Source organism: Aphis gossypii, chromosome X (genome assembly GCF_020184175.1).
Source record: "Aphis gossypii isolate Hap1 chromosome X, ASM2018417v2, whole genome shotgun sequence".
Taxonomy (NCBI): Eukaryota; Metazoa; Arthropoda; class Insecta; order Hemiptera; family Aphididae; genus Aphis; species Aphis gossypii.
In genome coordinates this window covers 61,403,154-61,430,914 of record NC_065533.1, presented here as the reverse complement: position 1 = coordinate 61,430,914, position 27,761 = coordinate 61,403,154, and the positions used below count along the sequence as shown (strand labels likewise).

At 27.2% G+C, this 27,761-nt stretch overlaps 4 protein-coding genes across 5 annotated transcripts in view; all 4 read left to right on the top strand.

Moving 5' to 3' along the window:
• Positions 1–375: 375 nt before the first annotated feature.
• The window catches only part of LOC114124190 (PR domain zinc finger protein 1-like), a 65,591-nt gene continuing 38,205 nt past the window's right edge, over positions 376–27,761 (top strand). For both annotated transcript variants that reach the window (XM_050206348.1, XM_050206346.1), the window contains exon 1: positions 376–401. The gene's annotated coding sequence lies outside the window, so the exon portion shown is untranslated. The remainder of the gene's footprint in view (positions 402–27,761) is intronic.
• LOC126552610 (uncharacterized) lies at positions 4,693–6,600 on the top strand. The gene is made up of 3 exons (XM_050207320.1): positions 4,693–5,294; positions 5,913–6,121; positions 6,248–6,600. The coding sequence occupies exons 1-3, from the start codon at positions 4,693–4,695 to the stop codon at positions 6,598–6,600; spliced, it is 1,164 nt and encodes a 387-aa protein (XP_050063277.1).
• On the top strand, positions 13,644–16,036 carry LOC114125206 (uncharacterized). The gene is made up of 3 exons (XM_027988750.2): positions 13,644–14,357; positions 14,451–14,568; positions 14,688–16,036. Exons 1-3 carry the CDS (start codon positions 14,138–14,140, stop codon positions 14,722–14,724), a joined length of 375 nt encoding a protein of 124 aa, XP_027844551.2. The 5' UTR covers positions 13,644–14,137; the 3' UTR covers positions 14,725–16,036.
• On the top strand, positions 16,290–19,507 carry LOC126551956 (E3 SUMO-protein ligase ZBED1-like). Its single transcript, XM_050206353.1, has 4 exons — positions 16,290–16,925; positions 17,190–18,016; positions 18,130–18,384; positions 18,490–19,507. The coding sequence occupies exons 1-4, from the start codon at positions 16,846–16,848 to the stop codon at positions 18,849–18,851; spliced, it is 1,524 nt and encodes a 507-aa protein (XP_050062310.1). The 5' UTR covers positions 16,290–16,845; the 3' UTR covers positions 18,852–19,507.

Below are 27,761 nucleotides of genomic sequence, written 5' to 3'. Positions count from 1 at the left end.
AGATTATATCTATGATATTTTATGTTCATAATATTTATCATCATTGGAAAAAATGTGTGATTAGTCGAATACGCATGTGCAGTATAGGCTACATAACTTGCGATTTGTCGCTAACTTGTGCATCAAAATATGGAGCTGCGGCTCCATCTATTGTATAATATGATCTAAGACACGGACTAAGATATCGTAGTAAAAAAAATATATTATTTTCAACAAAACACGCTGACATTAAAACTAAAAAAATTAACAATTATATTATTAAGTTTTTCAAGCTGTATCAAATCACCTACAATATAATATGTCAACACGTTATCTCACAAACGTTCGCCACTTTGCCAGTCAAAATTATGAACAACGTATGAGCTACGGTGAATAGTTGTTGTGATGTAAATAAATAAATGGTAAGAATATATGAAAGTGTATTTTTATTGATTTGATAGTTTATGATATTATTCTGTTGATTATAGGCCTATAATAGTATTAGTCTTATAATATGAACTTACGAGGACTTAGATGGTACCGGGTCTTATCCGAACTCTCTAGGTACCTATGTTTAATTTCTTTCTTATTATTATTGTATTTTTTAGGCTTAACATTTTAAATACCTACATGTGTTGTATTTATTATACAATATCAGAGCACGTAGCAATATCAAGCTTTACTTGGAAAGTCCCCAGAAATAGCAACACCACTTACAGATTGATCCAGCAATTACTGCTGGGCCAACTACAGCCGGAACGGTGGATATCTGTCAAATGTGGACTAATTATTTCACGTAGGATTTGATCTAAAACGATAAGGAACGGAATAACTGAAAAACACAATTAGGGACTGAACTAATGGACTGTTTTTAAATTAACAACACTACTAATTTACTCGTATGTATCACAAATGTTAGTAAAAATACTTATAGCAATTTTGAATCGTTATTAACTCATTCAATTTTTATCTCACGTATTAGAATCAGAATTTTATTGTTAATAAACATTATAATATTATCTAATACTTAAAATGTTTATATGAGCTTTTTAAAAATTAAAAAACATTATTTTTAATAATAACTATGTTTATGTACACTACTTTCTACTACAATATTCATTTTGATAATATAAATCTCACGCATTTGAAACAATTATGCAAAATATGTTAATGACTTTTTGTGTACTTTTTACCTATATATAAGGTTATATTTACATCAAAGTAAACTAAAAATCTTTAATAATGAATCCGTAAACGTTTCATGTCAAATATTGATGGTGCATTGGTGCGCAAAGTGTTTCATCCTTTCTTGTTCGTATAAAAACTTATTTAATTTGTTAAATAAGCTTATAGGTATTATTATTTTATTTGTGCAAGTTACTATTTTAATACAGGTACACTGAAGAACACGACGTATTCATTCCGCACGTTGATGTATATATATGTCATTATAATATATCGACCGGGCGGGACGCAACAGCTTATTAATATTTAGTATATACAATATACATATTGGCTATTTGTATTTGTATTTATATTATTATATTATTTAATGTATCCTTGTTCTCTTGTTTTGTGAAGAATAAAATAGTTTCTAGCCATTTGTTTTATAGGATTACTTTCAAGTTTCAACCCGTGTATTTACTACAGTCTATTAATAATAACACTGTCGTCTAGTCAATAGAACACCGTCATTATCTGGGGACGTGCCAGTCGCCGTGGACATTTTTCCTTATATTAGTGACGATCAAGTTTTTTCTATAGTCTATAGCTGTTTGAAGGAAAACGTAGTGTTGAATTTTTTAACCTTAGATATAAATACAAAAATTGTTATGAAATTTCAACTACAAAATTACATGTAAATTTTCCCAATTTTGACGTATTTTGTAAACATTTAAACTTTAAAAGCTTATTTGTGACTTACGATTTTTAATTTTTTTTTTTTAACTACAGTTATAAGAATGACTAATAAAAACCTTGTGTTGTATTACATTTTTAAATTATTTTAGGCACCCAAAATTTTTTTATCGATATTTCAAAAAAAATAAAAATACTTAGAAAAATTGAAAATTTTAGTTATCTATAAATAATTCAAAAAAAGTAAAACTATTTTGAAAATTCAACTGTATTTAGATAAAAATAATACTTATATAAACATTTGATGAAAATTTCAAGTATTTACATTGATTTGTTTTAGAGTTATAACTATACAAAAAATTGATTTTATTGAAAACTGATTTTGCGTAAAAAATGCCCGTTTTTCCGTCATTTTTTAGATTCTGAACGGAGTGAAGAATGTATTGATTTTACAATGATGTATGTTTTTTTAGATTCTAAACGAAGTGATGAATGTATTGATTTTACAATGATGTATGCTTTTTTTTTTTTGTGTGTCTGTGTACAGCATAACTAGTCGAAATAATGCTCCAATTTCAAACTATGGGGTGGTTTATGTGAAAGTGAATATCTTTGGTGCATTATAGAGGTAAAAGTTAAATTTTCCAACAGTTTTCAAAAAAATCGGGAAAAACCACAATTTTTACGCAAAACCAGTTTTCGACCAAATCGATTTTTTTTTATGGTTGTAATTCAAAAACTAATCAATGAAAATACTTGAATTTTTCACCAAATGTTAATGTCAGTGGTATCTATATATAGTTAAATTTTCAAAAAAATTTGACTTTTTTTGAGTTATTTATAGACCACTGAAATTTTCGATTTTTTTGAGAAATTTTTTTTAAAGTGTCGATAAAAAATTTTGGATGACCAAAAAGTTTTGAAAATTTAATAAAAGGTTCCTTATGAGATGTTTTTATTATAACTAAAAAAAATTAAAAATCGTAAGTCACAATTTTTTTTTTATAAGCGTTTATAGTTCAAATTTTTACGAAATCTGTAGAAAACGCGAAAATTTACAAGTAATTTTTGAAGTTGAAAAATCATAAAATTTTTTATTTTATAACTAAGTTTTGAAAATTTGGTACAAGGTTCTCCGTAAATTTGTCTTCAAATATCTGTAAAAAAAACTCTACCGGATTCAGACAAAAAATTTTTATGAGTGTTTGAAATTTAAATTTTTACAAAACCGCGTTAAATAACGGTTTAGCCTCAAACGATTTTTGATATTTGTTATTATTCAAAAAGTATAAGTCGTAGATACTTGAAAATTTTACCAGTTATTTAGATTGGTATTTTCTTTACATTATTTAATTTTCAAAATATTTTGAGTTTTTTTGAGCTATTTATAGACAACTGAAATTTTCAATTTTTCTGAAAATTTTTTTTGAAGTGTCGATAAAATTTTTTTGGCCCTATTAAAATACTTGTAAATTTTATACAAAGTTCCTCATATGTTATTCTTATAGTGATTAAAAAATTATAAGAATACATAGGCACAATTTTTTTTATTAGCATTTGAAGTTCAAATTTTGACAAAAATTCGTCAAAATCATGAATATTTGCAAATTATTTTGTAGTTCAAAATTCATAAAATTGTTTGTATTTATATCTAACGTTAAAAAATTTAACACTAAGTTTTCCATAAGTTTTGCTTCAAAAAGCTATAGAGGAAATTTTAAGCGTCATTATAGGAAAAATGTTTTGAGCGTTTGAGTTTTAAATTTTTATGAAATCGGAATATTTGTTTCAAAATAGAATAAATGACAATATTTAATTATAATATATTCTAGACTGACAAATCATCTCCATTCAGAATCGTTTTTCGTATACAATGATACCTATCATTACATTCAAATTTAATCTACCCTAGTCCGAGGTCCACCCTACCACTTAATGTACAGCAGAGCAGTACCCTCTTGCCGACTTTTTTTTTTTGCTTTTCTCGATATTTTGAAAAAGTACTGGAAAATTTTTACCTTTAACCTCTATAATTCACCAATGATATTCACTGTGCCATCGGAAACTACTCCTGAAGTTTTAAATTGAAGCATTACTTCGATAAGTTGTGTTGTACATGAACACAATAAAAAACACACACACACATCATTGTAAATCAATACATTCATCACTTCGTTCAGAATCTAAAATTATTTCCATAATTCCTCAATATTTTTTCCTAAACGTTTGAAGATAGAATTGATACTATTTACTAGCTAATATAAATTTAATATAGTAATAGTAGCCTAAGTCTTAGGCCCTAAGACATTATAATATAGCTTGTGTCAACTAAATGATTAAATCAATACTCATGTAATCTATAGTACCGTAAATTGTCACGTGCATAGGCGTAATCTGGGGGGGCAAGAGGGGGCAACTGCCCCTCCAGATATTTTATTGAGGGGGCAATAGTATCGTTTTGCCCCCCTTTAAAAGTTATAACTGATAATTCAATTTCTATATTGTCATAGAAAAATGATAAAATGATAATGTTATATTAAATCTGACCAGCATATACTTCAGCATTATTTTGTAATGCTGGGTATTTCATGTTTGTTATTTCTTAAGATTTAAGTTTAAAGTTAAAAAAAAAAAAGAATTACATAAATAGATTAAGTAGATTAACTAATACTTAAAAAAAAATACCTTTAAATTATATTATACATTACAAACCTCAATAACTTAAGGTGTTATTTTATTAGAACAAAACAAGAAATTCCTCAATTTTATTTTTTTTAAATTTTAAATTTTAGTATTATAAGAAATATAATGCCTTTAATATGACATTTTGTATAGGTGGTGATTGTGTAGGCACAAATGTATCAGTGCGTGATCCAGCAAAGTAAAACGTCGGCATATACATTGTTTATTGAAAATCATGGACCTTACCAACCAATAAATGCTAAATTAATTCGAGTAAATGGTAGATCGTTTAAAACCGAATGGTATAGTCAATTCCCATGGATTGAATTCAGTGAGCTTTTACAAACGGCCTTTTGTTTTAACTGCAGAGTATTTCCTTCTTGTAATGTTGAAAAGTCTTTCACTGTTGATGGTTTTAAAAATTGGAAAAAAGGAATAATGAAATTTACTCAGCATCAACAATCTATTGCGCACAAAGAATCTACGTGCAAATTATCAAGTCATAAGGTTTCTAAAAAAAAAGGTACTGTTATTTCAGAAATGAATTCAGCACATAAAACTACTGTAACTCAAAACCGGAAATATATTAAATGTCTATTAGAAACTCTCTTATTTTGTGCAAGACAAGGTATAGCGTTCAGAGGGCATAATGAAACTGAAACGTCAACAAATTGTGGAAATTTTCTTGAATTATTAAAATTGAGATCAAATGATAATGAAGTTATTCAAAAATATTTTATAGAAAAAGAGATGTCATTTACATATACAAGTCCTGAGTATCAAAATTTATTTTTAAAATATATGGCAAATAACATTAATAAAACCATTGTAAACGATATTCAAACTAACAGTTGTTATAGCATTTTGGTGGATGAAACACAAGATTTGAGTTATCATGAGCAAGTTTCTATTTATATTCGATACGTTGATCAAAATTTTTACCCACATGAAGTATTTTTAGGATTTTATAAAACGGATACTACTGATGGGTTAACTTTGACAAATCTCATTAAAGACATCTTAAATTCTCATGGATTAGATATAAATTATATGAGAGATCAGTGCTATGATGGGGCTGCTGCAATGAGAGGATCCTACAGTGGTGTACAAAGCAGAATAAAAAAGGATAACCCACTGGCACTATATGTGCATTGTTATGCACATATTCTCAACTTATGTTTGGTTGATTTAGCTAAGTCTGTATCAATGGTCAGAAATACTTTTGGAACTTTGTCAACTCTTCACAATTTTATAAAGGCATCTTCAAAAAGATATGCTGTGTTTAAAAAAGTACAAGAAGAATCTAACACAGAATATGTAAAAATACAAGAAGATTTAATAAAGGTAAACAAAAAAACATTAAAATCATTGAGTGATACTCGTTGGAACTGTAGGATTGAAGCTATTAGATCTGTTCTTGAAAATCTTAAGACTATATTTCAAACTCTTTCTGAAATAGAGAGTACAGATACACATTCTGGTTCTGATGCAGCATCACTTTTACGGTCTATTAAAAACTTTGAGTTTATTTTTTGTCTTCATGTTTTACGAGAAATGTTAGGCATGACTAATGCATTAAATTTATACTTGCAGTCACCTAAAAGTAATTATGCTACTGTTAAAAATATGGCTAACCATACAATTGAGTCTATAAAAAGTTATAGATGTGATTCAAAATTTAATGATTTATGGATCCTAACAAAAAATGTTTGTGATGAAAACAAATTAGATCCTCCAAAAATTCCACGAATGTCCAAAGTTCCAAATAAGCATGGTGGAGGTAACAAACAACCAGTTTATACAGATGTTCAACATTTCTTTAAGATTAATTTTTACTTACCTCTTTTAGATTTATTAACTAATGATATATCAATTCGTTTTTCTGAAAATGATCTTGATATCTTACAAGCACTATATGAGGTAATATGTGAAGAGAACTCATCAAATGAGGTTATTAAAAAAGTATGTGTGACATACAGTTTAATTGAAGCAGAATTAAAAGGAGAGTTGAGCATTTTAAATAGAATGTTTAAAAATAGTGTTGAAAAAGATTCATTGGAAAATAGAGTAGATTTTTTTTAAAAAAATAATTTAAAAAGTGGATTTGAAAATTATAATAAATGTTTAATTATATTTTTGTCGATTCCTACCAATACAGCATCAAATGAAAGAAGTTTTTCTTTATTAAAAAAACTGAAAACATACCTACGACTTACAATGGGTCAAACAAGACTAAGTAGTATTGGTACGCTTTATATTGCGAGAGATAGACAAGTTGACATCGATCAAGTAATTAACGAATTTGATGAAGGTGCATCCATTCGTGGTCGTCGACTTTTGTTAAAATAAATTTGAATATTATATAAGTATAATTTTTAATATTTTGTTGAGTTTTATATCGTTTTATCAGTTTTATAATGTAAAATAATAAAAAATGAGTTTTAAGTATTTTTTTGCTTATTAATTTACTAACGCATTTTTAATTTTACTATTGCTTGCCCCTCCCAGAATTGACTCCAAGTTACGCCACTGACTCACGTGTGCTGTCTTCGTTTTACGAACGCACAGCATGGCCGGCAGCTCGCATTCGTCGACTGCAATTATTATCGCAATTATATGTAATTTTTCCACGTTCATTTTATTCCGTTTTTCAATATGCCGAAAGTTAAAAAAAAAAAAAGTAACAATTCTAAATTATAAACTATACTATAAAGAACTCAATGAAAATATTTTTTCAACCGATGGATTAATTTTATAATATAAAATTTGTTATGTCAAAATAGCAAGTGAAAAAACCCCGTATACAGCTATATTGGAATTTATTAAATTTTGTTATTGTTTTTTTACATAAATTAAAAGCTTTTTGGTCTTTTCACATTTTTTATTGATTTTATATTGTTTACAAATCCGAATCCTAATAATATATTTTATAATGTATGACTGAGGGTAAGAACATAATTGATGCCATGCAAAGACGGTTAAAAACGTAAAGGTATGGACCACCACCGTCCACCACATCACACAGTTTCGGATTCGGACACACGCATCCTGGTCATAAATTCCCGGTAGTCGTAAATGCGATAAGGCCTTTGAAGGATTGTGGGCTCCGGGCGGGTATAACACGATTGCGCCAGCCTTACCTTTTTATACGCGATAAACGCAACGCGATCTGGCTCCGTGAAGTAAATAAAGGTATTATATTCTAAAAATTTTCAAATACAATATTTAAAAATCTGGTCGGACTTGGTTAACTCTATGTAAGTAATAATGTGTGATCGTACACCATTGAACTATATAATATATATATTAACTATATTTTTTGAACCGACCTAATAATAAATTGCAAGCATTATTAAATACACATTTTTTTTTATGATTGATGATAAGTTTTTTTTTAATAATATAATAATATGCTATTAATTTTAAGATCAATTGTATATAAATTAGCTACCACGAGTTTATTAAAATTAATAATATATAAAACATAATTAAATGAGTCAGTAAGTTAAGGTAACATTAAGTTGGTGTTTGAGTATAACTTTTTAATAGCTTAAAGTATAAAATGTTATCGATTTATTCAGTTATAAAACCACTAAATAATAATATGTAATAATATGTATGATCGTATAAGACGTATTGATGATTATTATCATTAATATTATTCTAATTTGTCTTGATTCTTTAATCTTTAGATATATAAGTAAAAGAGTTAAGAATATTGAAGCACTAAAATAATAGTTAAGTAATTGCATAGACAGTGAAGATTGGGAAGCCGATTCTATTTTTGAAAACCATAATTATTTTAAATCGCCAACGCCCAACAGTTGATTGTGTAGTATACTGTCTGTGCAATTGTTTGGTGTAATTATTGTTCTCATCAATATTATACTGCTACTTCATTTTTGGATGTTTTAGATACATTTTTACTAATAGTTATAAGTTTTATAATAGGTCTATTCATTATTTTTTTTAAACTAATGGAACTAAACGTGAGCCACTGAGCATAAATTTGCCATGTTATACAATATACAAAGTACGCAATTGTGAGACGGAGACAACACATGCAGGTATTGTGTCCTCTTAAAAGATGAATAAAAATAACAAATTTATAATCATCAAATTTTTAAACATTTTATTATTCTTAAGTCTTGTAAATAAGTTGTTAAATTATTAACGATTATGTTGTTTTTCTTTTTATTCAATTTTATACGTGCTATGTATTATATGTATCTAGTTTTCTCCATAATATTTATTAGTTTTTTTTAGTATTTCTTAAAATAATTTACTGTATATGTTTGTATTTAAGTATTATACCTTTTATTTAAATTTTCAATATTTATATTTTTTATCGATTTTGATATTTAGGTACAAGGTTAGGTTACGATTACTGTAAAAATCTTAGATGTTTAAGTATTTATTATTTTGATTATAGTTATTAAAAAGTAAGATTAAATAGTATTTAAAATATAAAAGATTAAAATTGATTGTTTGCAATGTTGTAAAATAAAGATATTTTTGTTGAATAATTATAGTATAATCTATTAATTATTATTTTTTTTATACTAATATTTATAATTAAAAATATTAATATTTACTATATTATAATGCATGATTTTATGAATCATGGTTGAATAGATAAAGTATAGACAACATAAATATTTAATCATCATCCACCGATTTAAGCTAGGTTCACAGTTCACAAAAATTCACGATAATATTCGATACTATTATTATATACTGAAGGAGTAGTGGACAAAAAAGTAAAAAATGAAAATATAGTGCTTTATAATTTTGAAATTAAACGCGTTTCTATTATGTTGATAAATTAAATAATAATAATAGACATGTATATTTTTCATTACACAATTCATATGTAATTCATTAATTTCATTTATAGCTAAATAATAGTAGGTACATATTTTTTTAATAATGTTATATTTTAGTTAACAATTTTATTAAAAATTTACATAATATGCACATCTATTCGATCAGCAATATTATGCATGGGAATTAGATTTCATACTTTGCCACAACTGTATTTGTATAATTAATTAAGGGTTAAATAATTAAAGGTGTCCGACTTTCCCTCGTTAGAATACTGTTGATGATGGGTGTTATGTTAATGAAATTTTAACGGATCCATTATCGAACAGAAATTATTACACATACCTATTATTATTATACACGCGCGAGCGCGTCTGTGTGTGTGCGCACCCGTGTTTACTCTACATAACGCTCGTTTACAATAGTCAATAAGGTATGATAGTATTAGACCATTACACATATACCTTAATTTACACTAAATGACTAGTTTTCATGATATTTTTAGAAATCATCAATATCATATAATTGTGATATGTTGTCGAATAGAAATTATCTTCATATTATTATACAAGTTATGTTATGGAAATTTCAGTAACACCATTAGCAGACTCGCATGTTATACCTATACATTTATGCTTTTGTATAGGTACTGTATATAAGAATGCTTCGGAATATGCTATACCAGCGGTTACTAATCTTTCTCAGCCTCGGAGCCTTTTTTAAGTAGAAGTTTCTCGTGGCGTCTCAAGAAATATTTTTTGTCACGCCTGCACCGAAAGTTTGGTTTTCGACCACGGTTGAAGCGTTCGAAAGCGTCCTTTTTCCGTCCAGCGGGCGGTAAAGTGGAAATCCCCAAAGTGCCGGGCGGAAAAGAGGAAATCCCCAAAAGTGCCGGGCGGAAAAGAGGAAATCCCCAAAAGTGCCGGCCGCCGGGCGCGTAGGTATCCCCTGCACAACCAGAAACTAAAATGTACACCTACCACGGTTCTTACAAAACATAAACTTTTGGTTACATCTTAAATGTATAGTAACCTCCTTGCATGACGCATAAACATTTAAACATATTTAATTTGCACTGTTCCTATATAAGTGCGTCGAACGATGCGTTAGTAATAGTCTATAATTGTTGCATAGATCCCTGCATAACCTTTTTCATAAACGCAGGGGCGTGACAAAAAATAGTATGTGTGGCTCGCGCGGGAAGGCCATTTCAATCTTGGGCGAAATGCGGCACTTGCCTACGGCTCGTGCCGCACACAACGCCCGCGACTGAAATGGCTCACTTCCCGCCCTTGCCACACAATATACTATATCGTCTAAAATTATAAAATTAGATAATTGTATACAATATTCGTATCTGTATTTTACGTACTATAGTACTATACATATCGGGGGATTAAGACATTCAAGTCTTCATGAAATATATATTAATTTTTAATAACGAATAATTTTTAAAAAATGTTTGTGATGTGATGAACGGAACCCTAGGTAAACCATTCTAGAGCACAGTTTGGGATCAGCTTTGCTATACTATTTTCGTTGGTAAAGTTCTATTATATTGTTATTGACAATATAGTAAATGTGAAGTAAATTTCTTGTTAAAGTATTAAGATACTATACCTATATAGCATTAAATACCGATAGGGTGAAGGATGTAGGGTGAACAAATCTAATATACCTAATCACTTTAATTAATAGTGATATATTATCAAATACTAAATTTTCACATTTCTCGAATGAAATACCCTCGAGTAATGATCCTTAATGGATTTAGCATAATACCCTCATATTGTACAGTAATATTATAGTAGAATGAGTTATTAAAGACTATAAAAATGCTTGAAATGGCTCTAAAATAGCTATGTTTAGTCTAAACCAGCAAGCGCATAGGTTATCATACGTTTTCATAAAAGTTCACTATTCGTGATTACATTACCTCGCTATTTAAATAATAATAATAATAAAAAAAAAAATGTTTAAGTGTAGTGTTTGCAAAAAATTGTTTATCATGCGGAGAGAGATGTTAAGGCATATCAAATTACATGGTAATGCACAATTTTCACTGAGGACCTCCATGCAAGGCCCTGACAGTCATACCAGTCTATCAAGCCTTCACAGCCTGAAAGAAATTGGTATGTATTACTTTTATTTTATTTCATGTTTATAGATAATTCTATTCACGTAATAAATTGTTTATAACTATTCATATCCTTAGAACAATTGGTGGATGGTTTCACTCTGAACGTTTCAAACCGAAAGAAAATCGCGGATTTATCGTTAACAAGTCAGAAAATTAACTCATCCATAGTATTCGATCTAGAGATATATAAACGTGTGATGGTAAACTATTTAATATCAAAGCAGAGGGAACTATATGATTATAATAATTTTGCTTTAAATTATATCAGGAGTATGTATGGTAGGTCAGGGGATAGAAATGTCTATACGAAAATGCGCACGCATGCTCATACCGCTCCTGATATGTCACGGTTAAATATCTATCGTGATAAAATTAATAAGGAAATAAATTTAATACTAGACCCTTCCTCTTCGAGATTAACGTATTATTATTTTATTCATGATACTCGAAGAGTGTTAGATATTCGATCGGCTAACGTGCTAGCTGATGCACTCTTATTTCCTAATAAATGGTTTGGGAATATATGTAATAAATGCTCTTTCAACCACCCTAATTATCGATTTGAATACAAAAAAATGTTAGAAATATATCCTTTAATTAATTGCTATACATATATGTTTATAATAAATAATTGTCTTAAATAAATTAATGATTGTTAATTAATTCGCTAGTATTTAACTTAATATAACCTTTATTTAAATGTATACACCTATAATTTCTATTAACCTTAATAAATCTTTTCTTAATAATTTCTTCATTGTATATTGTATTCTTTGTCATTGATATTAATTAATAATATTTATTAATTAATATATTATATTATGATTTTATTATGCTTGTTTAATATATGATCCATGATATATGTATTTTATTTAAAATACACCTTGGAATAAATATCATACAACTCTATTGATAATTTCCTACACTTTATGAGCTAGAACGAATATAAAAAAAACAATTATGTACCTATGGAATAATAACGAGCTTGAGAAACGATTAACTGATATATTTAGTGAACTATCTATGTGGATTAATTATATGATACATTAGAAATGATAGTCTAATATTGCTACCTATTGAAAACATATGAAATAAATTTCACGGTAAAATTATTCATATTATTTATTCACTACAAGGTGTATGGTGTATGGCGATATGTATTTAAGTAATAATAGCATTTTGAATTGCTAAAATATTTCATAATATCTACTTACCGCGTTAAAATAAGATTAATCCAGTTAAAACAACTAGCTAGGCTGTTCAAACAATGATATATTATTGTAGGTATATTTATTTTAATTTATAAAGTAGAGCAATTTTGAGCATATTGTGTAATATAATACCTACTATTAATACTATACTTAATATTATTTCAATAAATGAAAATATAATGAATCATCTATTATAATAATAGCTTATAATATTAGGTATGGAATAGTATATGATAATATTTTAAACTAAGAGATGAAATTTAACCATTTACTATAAAAATATTTCCAATTATTTTAAGTAGTTAAATATATAATATTTTAATATATTTACTATATACATAGTATATATCAAGTGGACCTGTGTTTGTTATGCTTCCTGCGATTACATGTATATGAGGGGGGGGCGGAAAGTGATAAATAGAACGTTATTTATTGTTTATCACACCTACTTACTAAGTATGATAATTATTTTGAACATAATGCCTAATATAATTTAAAACGAAATACTACACATAAATTGTCTTTTCCTAATGATTTTTAGTTGAAAGAGAAATAATATATAACTAATAACAACAAGGTGTTATAGAAATTTCAAGTTGTTATAATATTAATACTGCAGGTGATAATGTATAACATAGATATGTGATTTAATGAACTCTTGGAAATTTTAAATACCTACTATAAATATTTAAAGACGGTGTTATAATTATGTGTGTACTAGACTACTAGAGTATAAGACTGAAGACGTACTAACTGGTTAGTGACACTTGTAGGACTAGACGACTATCGATTTGTGATATATTTTTAGTGGTGGCGACATTTTAAGCCATAGATTACTAAAATATTATTTAGTAATTTAATATTATGTTAATATGTTATTGTTTCACATAATATTTTCAATTATTTTGGGATACACTTAAAGTATTAAAATAATAGCTACTGGTAGTGTTGGGCACTATCGAATGAAACAATCGACATATTCGATTGTTTGTAACTATCTAGTCATTCGATTGTTTAACATTACTATCGAATAGTTTTCATTCGAATAAAACTATCGACGTTTTCATTCGAATAAAAAACTATCGACGTTTTCATTCGAATAAAACTATCGACGTTTTCATTCGAATAAAACTATCGACGTTTTCATTCGAATATAAACTATCGATTGTTCCATTCCAACCTACAATAGCCTTATCAATTATCACACTTATCGTTATCTGGTATTAAATATTAATTATTTGTTATTATTTTGATATTAATTATCCATAATAATTGTCAAATGACTATTGAGTATTGACTATTAAGTATTAACTATTGAGCATTATAGACTCTAGTGTTGTTTCATTGTTTGTCAAATGTCAAATTAATGCTTTACTTACTACTTAGTGTTTAATAACAAAACCACTGTTATAATTGTACGATTAGTAATTATTACTTATTAGAAATGCCGTATCCTAAAAAAAATGCTTCCATCGTTTGGAAATACTTTAATAAAGACGTTAATAATCCAAATGTAGCGGTTTGCACATTGTGCAAAACCTCCTACAAAAGAGCTAACAGCACTTCAAATTTGTTGGATCATTTAAAGAGGAAGCATTTCATAATATTAAACCGGGATAGAATGCTTGTAAATGAAGATCGTGAAGATGAAGTAAATACACCAGGTAAGTAAAAGTTTATTGAATTTGATCAGATAATAAAATAGATGATATTTTTTGTATTAAAAATTTTTAACAAACAAATAATATACTGAATAGGAACATCGGAAGTAAATCAAAGACAACAAGATAATACAAGTGCTGCGATTCCTAGGGCAGAGCTAGTAACCAGTGGGCCTATAGTGCCAAGACAAAGACAAATGGTTTTGTCCAACAGGTAATATATTTAATATTGTTTGCTTATTTATAATTATTTGGATAGAGCAACACATCTTAATTTTTAATATTGTGCACATTTAATTGGTACATTGAAAAATACTTAATTTTAATTTTCAGATTTAATCATTATCCAACTGGTTTGGAAAAATTTTAAGTTATGCCTCTGGAAGGAAACTTTTAATTAAAAGGATATAAGTATCATATATTTTAATATTTTTTAAATTATTAGGTATATTTATTTATAAGTTATGAAAATTATGTATTGAAAACAGTTTTACTTTTCTTTTAGATTCTAAACGAGGTGATGAATGTATTAATTTTATAGTGATGGGCATTATTGAATAATAACTATCGAATTATTCGATAGTCTTACTAAATTAATTAGTATAAATCTTAAATGAGTTTATTTTTTAGTTTACAGCGTGGACTTTTCCAACTGGTTTGGATACATCAACCTCTGGAAGGTTTCAGAAACATGAGTTATGTTGTTTAGTTAAATACAACTTTAGGTTAAGTATACAAATAGGGTAAAAGTATATTACAACAAAAAATATCATATTTTAAATATTTTGAAAAAATTATTAGCACCTAATGGCCAAATCAAATAACTGATATTTTAGTTATCAGAAAAAATATTAATTCAACTGGTTTGAATAATAGTTATTACTAGAGCAAGGATTTGTGCACTTAAAAATCATCATATTATATGCAGTTAAATATTATGTCCTCAAAAAATGTATAGCTCTAAAAATTATATATTTTCATTAACTATTTCAATTAAATAATTTTATATCATCTCTCTATAAGTTTTACCTAAATTTGATATCATTTTATAAAAATAATCATATTTTATAAAAATAATCATATTATTATATTCATATTAATATCAACGTTTTAAACGTTTTTAGATTCTGAACGAAGTGATGAATGTATTGATTTTACAATGGTGTGTGTTTTTTTTTTTTTTTGTGTCTGTGTACAGCATAACTAGTCGAAATAATGCTCCAATTTCAAACAATGGGGGTGGTTTCCGATGTAAAAGTGAATATCCTTGGTGCATTATAGAGGTAAAAAGTTAACATTTTCCAACAGTTTTCAAAAAAATCGAGAAAAACAAAAAAAAAATGACGGAAAAACGGCAATTTTTACGCAAAACCAGTTTTCGACCAAATCGATTTTTTTTTATGGTTGTAATTCAAAAACTAATCACTGAAAATACTTGAAATTTTCACCAAATGTTAATGTCAGTAGTATCCGTATATAGTTAAATTTTCAAAAATTTTGACTTTTTTTGAGTTATTTATAGACCACTGAAATTTTCAATTTTTTTGAGAAATTTTTTTTAAAGTGTCGATAAAAAATTTTTGGATGACCAAAAAGTTTTGAAAATTTAATACAAGGTTCCTTATGAGTTGTTTTTAATGTAGCTAAAAAAAATTAAAAATCGTTAGTCACAATTTTTTTTTATAAGCGTTTTTAGTCGAAAACGCGAAAATTTGCAAGTAATTTTGAAGTTGAAAAATCATAAAATTTTTTTCTTTTATAACTAAGTTTTGAAAATTTGGTACAAGGTTCTCCATACATTTTTCTTCAAATATCTGTAAAAAAAACTCTACCGGATTCAGACAAAAAATTTTTATGAGTGTTTGAAATTTAAATTTTTACAAAAACCGCGTTAAATAACAGTTTAGCCTCAAACGATTTTTGATATTTGTTATTATTCAAAAAGTATAAGTCGTAGATACTTGAAAATTTTACCAGTTATTAAGATTCGCGTTTTCTTTACGTGATTTAAATTTCAAAATATTTTTTAATATAAGCTGGTTTTTTTAAACCACCTTTTTTACCAACCACTAGAAATTATATCCTAGGCTGACAAATCATCTTCGTTCAGAATCGTTTTTCGTATACAATGATAACTATCATTGGATTCAAATTTAACACTCCTATAATATATAATAATGATCCATACGGCACCTAATGTACAGCAGAGCGGTACTCACTTGTCCACTTTTTTTTTTTTTTTTAGTAATAGAATAATTTTTAAATATACAGTTAAGATAAGGTTGAGAACTACTGATCTAGTTATTACTTATAAAACATAAGCAATCGTATTTTCTACTTTCCATACTTATAACTAGATAATTTTTATTTATAATAATATGTTATAATTACATTTTTACATCTGAACTATTTATTACTTAATAAGTGTTGTTCTAGATTTGAAGCACCATCAGCATTGCAAATTAAACATTTTCATGAGGCAATTGTAAAAATGATTGCTGAGGATTTGCAACCATTGTCAATTGTGGAGAATTCTGGTTTCCAAAATATGATAAAGCTATTGGATTCAAGGTCAGATAGAAGTTTTTTTGTTAAAATGATTTTATGGTTTTAGAAAATGAATTAAATGAATTTTCTTTTTTCAATAATTATTTTATATATTAAAATCATTTTAATATTAATATAATGCAATATTATTTTTCAAAACTCACTGAACAATTAATATAAGATTAATGCATACAACTTTTTATTATTTTATAACCAAAAATATACATCAACAATTATATAATGTATAATAAACACAACACTCAATTAAAAGAACAACAAATTTTTTAGGTACCAAATACCAAGTAGGAGATCACTGAGCAGAACCATTATTCCTGAAATATATGAAAATGTAAAAAATCGAGTTCAGTCATTATTAAATAAAACCAATTATGTGGCTATTACTACAGATGTCTGGACTTCGATGAATACTGATTCTTTCATAACGATAACTGCTCATTTTTTTCCAACAGACCAAACTCGGCTTAAAACCATTGTTTTATGTACAAAAAAATTGGAATCAAATCATACTGGTACATATTTAGCTGAAGTTATGACTAATGAACTTAATATCTGGGATATCTACCCGAAAGTGATTGCAATTGTGACTGATGGTGGTGCTAATATTAAGGCTGCAGTTAGACTTATGGGCATTCAGCATATGCCATGTATAGCCCACAAACTAAATTTAGTTGTTCAACATGCTCTGTATCTAACAGATGACGCCGAAGCAGGAGACAATACATATGCAGAACAACTGAAAAACATTTTAAAAAAATGTCGGGGTATTGTTGGTTATTTTAAACGTAGTGAGGTCGGTAACAGGTTTTTAATTGAAAAGCAAAAACAACTAGGTCATGGACAAATTTTAAAACTAAAGCAGGATATGCGTACAAGGTGGAATAGTTCCCTATTTATGATGGAGAGACTAGTGAAATTAAAAGAGCCTCTTACCATAGTAATGATTTCACTAAATGATGCTCCTAATAATCTAAATTCTGAGGAATGGAACTATATTGAAGACATTGTACCTCTTTTAAAACCTTTTGATAGTCTAACTACAGAACTATCAGCAGAGCAATATCCAACAATATCTAAAGTTATACCATTAATACGAGGTAATTTTTTAAATATATTTAGAATTATTTTTATATAACAACTAATAACTCTATTATTATACTAATTAATGTTACAAATAATAAATAATAATTTAAATTACAATCATTTATAGGATTGCAAACTTCATTAAATGGAAAAAATCCCAAAACATGCCTTGGACAATTTGTTAAACAAAATTTATTGTCTAACATATCCAGAAGATTTGAATCAATTGAGAAGCAAACACTGGTACCATATTTTTCCCGGGCAACCTTATTGGATCCAAGATGCAAAAAAGTAGCATTTGGAGTTGAAAGTAATGCTACTGATGCTGAAAAAAGCATCATTTCAGAAATTACCAGTTTAATGCACAATGCTGCTGAAACTGGTAAATACTAAATATATTAAATCTTATGTTATAAAATAAACTCACGATATAATATTTATGAAATATACCCTCTTCATAAATCATAATTAATATTTTATTTTATAGAATCTGAAATGCCTACTGGACATGATGAAGAAAACTCTGATAATTTGTGGAATTTTTTGATGGATAGAGTTAGTAGCGTTCAATCGACTAGTACAAGCAGCAGTAGTGCTATTGCTTTGATGAAGCAATACATGAATATGCCATATCAACATCTGAACTGCAACATCGTGGAATATTGGAGAGATCACAAATCATTACTTCACCCTTTAAGCGAAATAGCCTTAAAATATATTATGATTCCTGCAACATCTGTGCCTTCTGAAAGGATATTTTCAAAAGCAGGTCAAATTATGAGTGCTAGGCGTAACAGGCTGTTGCCTGATAATTTAGACACTCTTGTTTTTTTGAATAAAAATATGTAACTTTTAATAATATTTAATTATAACTTAAAAGTTCTAAGTTATAATATACTATTAAAATATTTTTAAGTACCTGATGCTTGCTTTTTTTTTTTACAGTTACACAATATCCAACTGGTTTGGAAAGTCTTCCAAGTATTGAATCTTTCTTTCTTTAAATTCAATTGGGTTCAAGAAGTCTAAAATTAACAGCAATTACAACTACCAATCAATAAACAAATTGTATTAATTACCCAAATATAAATATAAATATATTATGATTCCTGCAACATCTGTGCCTTCTGAAAGGATATTTTCAAAAGCAGGTCAAATTATGAGTGCTAGGCGTAACAGGCTGTTGCCTGATAATTTAGACACTCTTGTTTTTTTGAATAAAAATATGTAACTTTTAATAATATTTAATTATAACTTAAAAGTTCTAAGTTATAATATACTATTAAAATATTTTTAAGTACCTGATGCTTGCTTTTTTTTTTTTACAGTTACACAATATCCAACTGGTTTGGAAAGTCTTCCAAGTATTGAATCTTTCTTTCTTTAAATTCAATTGGGTTCAAGAAGTCTAAAATTAACAGCAATTACAACTACCAATCAATAAACAAATTGTATTAATTACCCAAATTATTATTTATTATTAAAAGTACCTATATACTTCATGATTTATGAATTTTAATAACTTTTTTCATTTTTATGTGTCTTAGAAAAGAGTCGAATGTGTTATTACTGACCTATGGTCTGAATTGAATAATATTAAATTATTCAAAAAGAACAATATTGGGTTGAAATATTGAACTTATTTAATTACTTAAACATAAATGATTGGAGCTACTTACTTTTCAAATTTGTATTTAAGTTAGACTTTGAACATGGCTTAGAAGTAATTAATTTAATATTTTCATTTTTTAATAATACTTTGAACTAAGAGCTATATAATATATTGGTAAACCGATTCAGTGAATAGTATATCATATCATATATTATATTATTATAACGTATGTTTTTACCTTATTTTAGTTATAATACGTAGATTACAAAATATTTAAGCATTATAAGAAATTAATACATTATCATTTGAAATCCAATAAATATTTTTAATTACAAAAATATTTAAATAGTAAATACCTTATTCAGTCAGGCAAAATATTATTCGAATAATTATTCGATAGTTTTGATTATTCAGTACCGCCCATCACTACGAGTATTTATTCACTAATAAACTATCGGTTGTTTATTCGATAGTTTTTTCTATTCACTACATGAATAAACTATCGGTTGTTTATTCGATAGTTTTTTCTATTCACTACATGAATAAACTATCGGTTGTTTATTCGATAGTTTTTTCTATTCACTACATGAATAAACTATCGGTTGTTTATTCGATAGTTTTTAGTATTCGGTCCCTAAATAAAACTATCGAATGAAATTCGATAGTTCACATGGACTATCGATCATCATTCGATAGTACAAATTATTCGATAGTGCCCATCACTAGGCTTAGATCATATACAATGGATAGAGGCATAGAGCCATGGCATATAGATTACACATAATGTCGATGATGCCAACATTAGCGATGAGGCGCGAGTTATGTGACTTTTATTGCGCATGCGCAAGCGACTAGTCGCAAATTTATCTCGGTCTATTTAGTATTTATTATTTTATTCCACTGAACTAAATAGTAAATACTAAATACTTATATTTTGTATTTAGTTCTGTGATTTATTCCTATAATAATTTTATTAGTATTATAATAAATAATAATTAATATTATAATATAAATTGGGAAAAATATGCGACAAGTTGCTTACGCGTGCGCAGTAGAGGTCACATAACTCGCGACTCGTCGCTAATGTTGGCATCAAAATATTAAGCTATGGCTCTATCCATTGTATATGATCTAAGGCTACTGGTGAGGTCTTACTAACTTTCTATTCATAATAGTTATATAGCAAAGGATATCTTATGTATTATCACACATTAGTGTTAACTGTTAAGTACCTATCGAGAGTTTCATACATATACTTGCAGTTTATTTTAGCGATTCAAAAAATTAAGAAATAAGAAAGTTCTTGCTAAACAGACTATTAGTTTATCATTTATTATGTTTATGGTATATTGTTGTTGTTCTTTTTTTTCAAACTATAGGTAATCATATATATATATATCACATTTCTATGTGAAATGTTAATCAACATAATATTATTTATTCATAAGGGGGAAGGAATGCATAGCATGTAGTCAAATGGAGGGGAGGGGCACGGCCGCAATAGGTATGGAGGGGCGGGGGCATGGCCGGTCATGTACGGGGCGGTAGTAAACTCTCCCGATTTTATGGTAAACTATCCCGATTTTTAAAAATAGTAAACTCTCCCGAATGTAAACTCTCCCGGGTCAAAATTATGTTTACCTGAAGTAAATGTGTAAACTCTCCCGGGTCAACTTTATAGTTACCTGTAGGAAGTATGTAAGCTCTCCCGAGTTGTTTTAAATGTTATTGCTACACTACGAGTTGGAAATTTTTACGTATATTTTGTATTTGTAACTTATATTATTATTATTGAATATTTTTAAAAAAAACTTAAATGTATATTGGATTTTTTGAAGTTTTATTTTTTATTGTATTTTGACTATAATATCATGTTCATAGCAGCTAAAGACATTAATTTATATTGTAATTATTATTATATATGATTGACTATTTTTAAACTCAACTTAAATATATATTAAATTTATTTTATGATTTTTACTAGACCCGGGAGAGTTTACATATTTCCGTTAGGTAGTACAGAAATAAATCCGGGAGAGTTTACACGTTTTTGTCAGGTAGTACTGGAGTAGACCCGGGAGAGTGTACCATCGGGAGAGTTTACCATCGGGAGAGTTTACAATCGCCCCATGTACGTGATATGCGCGGATAGACTATGATGATTATTGGTTAGGGACTAGGTATCAGAAACAACATTTTTATACTACTTTAGTCATTAAAAAAAAATAATAATTAAATTAAATTAAAAATTCTCTGATTCAAATTTTATTACCATCTTATCACCATATTATAATTTATATTTATCGAACAACAGCACAATTATAAAACCTGACTAAGGTAAAAAATAATCAAGTTTCAAATACCGCATGTAAATTATTATTTGAATATTATACATTTTTTGATTAATCAGACTCGGAGCACAACTGGTGAACGTAAAAACAAATACGGTACCTATAGCAACGGAGGTAACTGGTATATATTATATAGAGTAAATAATATGTATATATTTACGAGGAGTTCTAAGCAAACTAAAATTACAAGTATCGATAATTCCTACCTACTGATATCGTCCAACAAACTATTAACCATTACAAGTTAAATTTAGGCCGAGGCTATACACGGCGTTTTCCGCCGTGTTTTGAACGCTGCGTATTCCGCGTCGTTTTCCGTCGAATTGAAAATGCGTTGGTTTATATCGGAGTAGCTATACATGATGGTCGTAATACGCTGCGTTTTAATCCGCCGTGGAAAACGGGGGTAGGCTTGCGTTTTGACGGGTGAACGCCGAAGTAATAAAAACGCGTTGATTACGTCCGTCGTGTATAGCTACTCCGATATAAACCAACGCATTTTCAATTCGAAAGAAAAAGCTGCGGAAAACGCCGTGTATAGCCTCAGCCTTAAGGTCCTTACACACTACCTATGCGAATAGTTCGCGCGCGGACGCGATTTTAAATCGCAGCGAACGTTCACTTAAAAATTGAACAGCATATATTAAATTAGATCATTCATACTATGTAAAGCGAGCGGATAAAATCCGCTATCGTCCGCGACTTTCGCGCATACTTAATTTTAGACGAACATTCGCCCGAAACGGCTTAAAGTAAACACGTTGTTTTGAATGGGTCCATTCACACTGGGCGAATGTTCGCGCGCGTTTTTCGCCCGAATAACATTATGGTTCGGCGCGAATTTTAACCGCGTAAAATTGTATAGTATGTAAGCTTTGTGTACTAGCGAATAAAATTCGAAAATCGCACCCGCGCAGCGAACTATTCGCTTAGTGTGTAAGGACTAAGGACCAACGTCCTATACAATATAATATTGTACAATATTATACATGTCAAAACATAGCGACGGCACGACACTATGGTCTATGACAGAGTATGTTATTTGGAAGCAGGAATTGCCCGTTTAAGCAGTGTAAATGTTGGTGTTTTTCAATTTTTTAACAGGACTTAAATAATTATCTACTGAATCAGTTAAAACCTAATAAATTGGAAACAATCAGATAAATGGTGCAAATGATCATTTTGCAAAAATAATCGAAATCGTATGGTTAAAAATTGAGTTATTAAAGGAGACGTGCAAACTTTTTAATCAGAAATTACAATGAAATCTGGAATCACGGTGATTGCATCAAGTGTTGTCATGCCGGCTGGTTCTCCCACTCCACTACGACGCTTTTCATTATTGATATCTCACATTCCCGCGTTTATTATTTGTTTCATATCGTTATCAACTACTACATAGATGATAAAGAAGAAATAATTCTTTAATATCTATACTACTATTGTTTCGTTTCGTCGCGCGTTGCAAAGCGTTTAAATAAAAGGATCAAATCTTTGGTCTAGATTTAATGACCTCAAGTACTAACTACTAATAAAGAGAGATGACGTTGTAAAGACGTTCATTTAATAATATTACATAGGAAAATGAAAACAGGCAAGGTAAGTAAGAAACAGATCTTTAAAAACCATAAAGACGTGATAACATATTATATTAATGCCAAGTAAAATGATTTAAAGTAACTTTAAACTTTAACTTTTCCAACTGTTTCCAACTGTTGGAACACTTATTTTGTTTCAATAATTTATTTACTTGGAGATTGTGAGTTGAAATATTCATTATAATATTTTTAATTATTATGAACTTCTCATGCCTTGTGTTTATTTTTTTAAGTGATATTATGTGATACATGTGACATTTCATATAAAGTAGTATACGATTTCTCACAAAGTAAATACATTACTGAAACAAAATATACGTCCATTAAATCAATTTACTTGGCATTTATTAATGATATCACATCTTAATAGTGTTTATCTGTTGTTTTTTTTTTTACTTCGTCGTTTTATACACGTTTGACAGTGTTTTTGTTGTGGTATCCATAATTTAAAATATCTAAGTTTGGACTATAATCTAATATAGTGATAAAATGGTATGCATAAATGATAATAATGGGTAAATAGGTTTAATATTTTTAATACCTACATTTGTTGAATTTATTATAGGATATCAGAGGACATAGCAATATCAATGTATATTTAGAGGGTCCCAAGAAATACCAATAACTCTTATAGAGAGATTCATCAACGACAGCATGAACCATGCATATGCTGCAAAATGTGGACTAAGTAATTATTTTACATAAGTATTGATGTGAAAAAAAGTTGACAGCAAAATTGAAAAAAAAACAACTAGACTGTTTTTCATTTTAGAACACTACTAAGGTATGTATGATCAGCTATTAACTAAAATATAAAGACTTAATTAATCACAAACTAATCTTATTACATTTTACAAAGTAAAGTAAAACATTTGGGTAATTCTAAATCTACAAAAACTGCAACATAACAAAAATCAAGAAAATAACCTATCGTGCAACACACATCAACAAGTATACAAGCCATGGAACCAGAGAACCCACCATCAAGAAGATGAATAGAACATTATTTTATTCTTTTGATACATAACACGTAATATTAGAACTAACAGTTTTATAATTAAACTATACGCACATAATATTATGTCCCTATTAGATTTTATCATAATAATGTTTGGAAATACATAATGTCAAATATACTTAATTTTAATTAAAAACTAAGTATTCTTCTCACACATTTATAGTTTTATATTTACATTATTAATTTTAATTAATTTCTTATTATTATTGTGTTTTTTTTATTTAACATTTTTAATACCTACATATGTCGTACATCAACACACTTGTAGATCACACACTTTACCAATGCCTTATAGGATATCAGAGCAATATTAAGGTATACTCAGAGGAACTACCAAGACAACTTATAAAGAGATCCAGCTACTATAGCATGAACCATGCATATTCTGTCAAATGTGGACTTATTATTTTACGTAAGTATTGATCTAATATAATTATGGAGCACAAAATTGAAAAAAAAAACTATTTTAGCAACTAGACTATTTTACATTTTAGAACACTACTAAGGTATGTATGATCAGCTATAAACTAAAACGTAGAGATTTAATTGATCACAAACTAATATCATTCCATTTTACATAGTAAAGAGAAACATTTGGGCAATACCATATCTACAGAAACTGATGCATAAGAGAAATTGAAGAAATATCCAATCATGGAACCAGAAAACCAAGCATCAATTTCATACACAAAATATTTATATATCTTTTTGATACAAAACAGTAACACGTATGATTAGTACACACCAATTAATAATTAAACTATCTGCATAATATACACTTTAATTTGCCTATTAAAAAATATATGTTATCAATTCACACATATGAAACTTTAACCATTCGATTCATTATAAAATGTAGAGAAACTATAATATAACTTTCTTAAAAAAATATTAATATGAAATTTTTAAAAAATATAATATTTTATTGATTATTCGAAGTATATTTGTAGTGTGTATATATCCCATATACACTTTAATTTGCCCAATAAAAAATATATGTTATCAATTCACACTTATGAAACTTTAACCATTAGATTCATTATAAAATATAGAGAAACTATAATATAACTTATTTAATTAAATATTAATATGAATATTTTAAAAAAGTATAATCTTTTTTTAAATTTTTATCATGTGTGTATAGTATAGTGTCAACACACCAAATATACTTTAATTTGCCTATTAAAAAATATATGTTATCAATTCACACATATGAAACTTTAACCATTAGACTCATTATAAAATGTAGAGAAACTATAATATAACTTTCTTAAAAAAATATTAATATGAAATTTTTAAAAAATATAATATTTTATTGATTATTCGAAGTATATTTGTAGTGTGTAATTATCCCATATACACTTTAATTTGCCCAATAAAAAATATATGTTATCAATTCACACATATGAAACTTTAACCATTAGATTCATTATAAAATGTAGAGAAACTATAATATAACTTTCTTAAGACAATATAAATATGCAATTTTTAAAAAATATTATATTTTATTGATTATTAAAACTATATTTGTAATGTGTAAATACCCCATATACACTTTAATTTGCCTATGAAAAAATATAAGTTATCAATTCACACATATGAAACTTTAACCATTAGATTCATTATAAAATGTAGAAAAACTATAATATAACTTATTTAATTAAATATTAATATGAATATTTTAAAAAAGTATAATCTTTTTTTAATTTTTATCATGTGTGTATAGTATAGTGTCAACACACCAAATATACTTTAATTTGCCTATTAAAAAATATATGTTATCAATTCACACATATGAAACTTTAACCATTAGATTCATTATAAAATGTAGAGAAACTATAATATAACTTTCTTCAAAAAATATTAATATGAAATTTTTAAAAAATATAATATTTTATTGATTATTCGAAGTATATTTGTAGTGTGTAATTATCCCATATACACTTTAATTTGCCCAATAAAAAATATATGTTATCAATTCACACATATGAAACTTTAACCATTAGATTCATTATAAAATATAGAGAAACTATAATATAACTTATTTAAATAGATATTAATATGCAATTTTTAAAAAATATTATATTTTATTGATTATTAAAACTATATTTGTAATGTGTAAATACCCCATATACACTTTAATTTGCCTATTAAAAAATATATGTTATCAATTCACATATATGAAACTTTAACCATTAGATTCATTATAAAATGTAGAGAAACTATAATATAACTTTCTTAAGACAATATAAATATGCAATTTTTAAAAAATATTATATTTTATTGACTATTAAAAGTATATTTCTATTGTGTAACTACACCAAATACAATTTAATTTGCCTATAAAAAAATATAAGTTATCAATTCACACATATGAAACTTTAACCATAAGATTCATTATAAAATGTAGAAAAACTATAATGTAACTTATTTAATTAAATATTAATATGAATATTTTAAAAAAGTAGAATCTTTTTTTAAATTTTTATCATGTGTGTAGTATGTAGTGTCAACACACCAAATACACTTTAAATTGCTAATAAAAAATATATGTTATCAATTCACACATATGAAACTTTAACCATTAGATTCATTAAAATAATGAAGAGAAACTAAAATATAACTTTCTTAAGAAAATATTAATATGCAATTTTTAAAAAATATTATATTTTAGATTATTAAAACTATATTTGTAATGTGTAAATACCCCAATACACTTTAATTTGCCTATGAAAAAATATAAGTTATCAATTCACACATATGAAACTTTAACCATTAGATTCATTATAAAATGTAGAAAAACTATAATATAACTTATTTAATTAAATATTAATATGAATATTTTAAAAAAGTATAATCTTTTTTTAAATTTTTATCAGGTGTGTATAGTATAGTGTCAACACACCAAATACACTTTAAATTAGCTAATAAAAAATATATGTTATCAATTCACATATATGAAACTTTAACCATTAGATTCATTATAAAATGAAGAGAAACTATAAAATAACTTTCTTAAGACAATATTAATATGCAATTTTTAAAAAATATTAGATTTTATTGATTGTTAAAACTATATTTGTAATGTGTAAATATCCCATATACACTTTAATTTGCCCAATAAAAAATATATGTTATCAATTCACATATATGAAACTTTAACCATTAGATTCATTATAA

What these genes read in the sequence shown, in the direction of transcription:
- LOC126551956 (XM_050206353.1), top strand. Translation starts at nt 16,846, where the DNA reads ATGATTGCTGAGGATTTGCAACCATTGTCAATTGTGGAGAATTCTGGT. An exon ending in ATAAAGCTATTGGATTCAAG is followed by an intron (nt 16,926 to 17,189) that starts GTCAGATAGAAG and finishes CAAATTTTTTAG; the next exon opens with GTACCAAATACCAAGTAGGA. An exon ending in GCACAATGCTGCTGAAACTG is followed by an intron (nt 18,385 to 18,489) that starts GTAAATACTAAA and finishes TTTATTTTATAG; the next exon opens with AATCTGAAATGCCTACTGGA.
- LOC114125206 (XM_027988750.2), top strand. Translation starts at nt 14,138, where the DNA reads ATGCCGTATCCTAAAAAAAATGCTTCCATCGTTTGGAAATACTTTAAT. An exon ending in AGATGAAGTAAATACACCAG is followed by an intron (nt 14,358 to 14,450) that starts GTAAGTAAAAGT and finishes TATACTGAATAG; the next exon opens with GAACATCGGAAGTAAATCAA. An exon ending in CAAATGGTTTTGTCCAACAG is followed by an intron (nt 14,569 to 14,687) that starts GTAATATATTTA and finishes TTTAATTTTCAG; the next exon opens with ATTTAATCATTATCCAACTG.
- LOC126552610 (XM_050207320.1), top strand. Translation starts at nt 4,693, where the DNA reads ATGTATCAGTGCGTGATCCAGCAAAGTAAAACGTCGGCATATACATTG. An exon ending in TTTACATATACAAGTCCTGA is followed by an intron (nt 5,295 to 5,912) that starts GTATCAAAATTT and finishes TTGGAACTGTAG; the next exon opens with GATTGAAGCTATTAGATCTG. An exon ending in ATACTTGCAGTCACCTAAAA is followed by an intron (nt 6,122 to 6,247) that starts GTAATTATGCTA and finishes AAAACAAATTAG; the next exon opens with ATCCTCCAAAAATTCCACGA.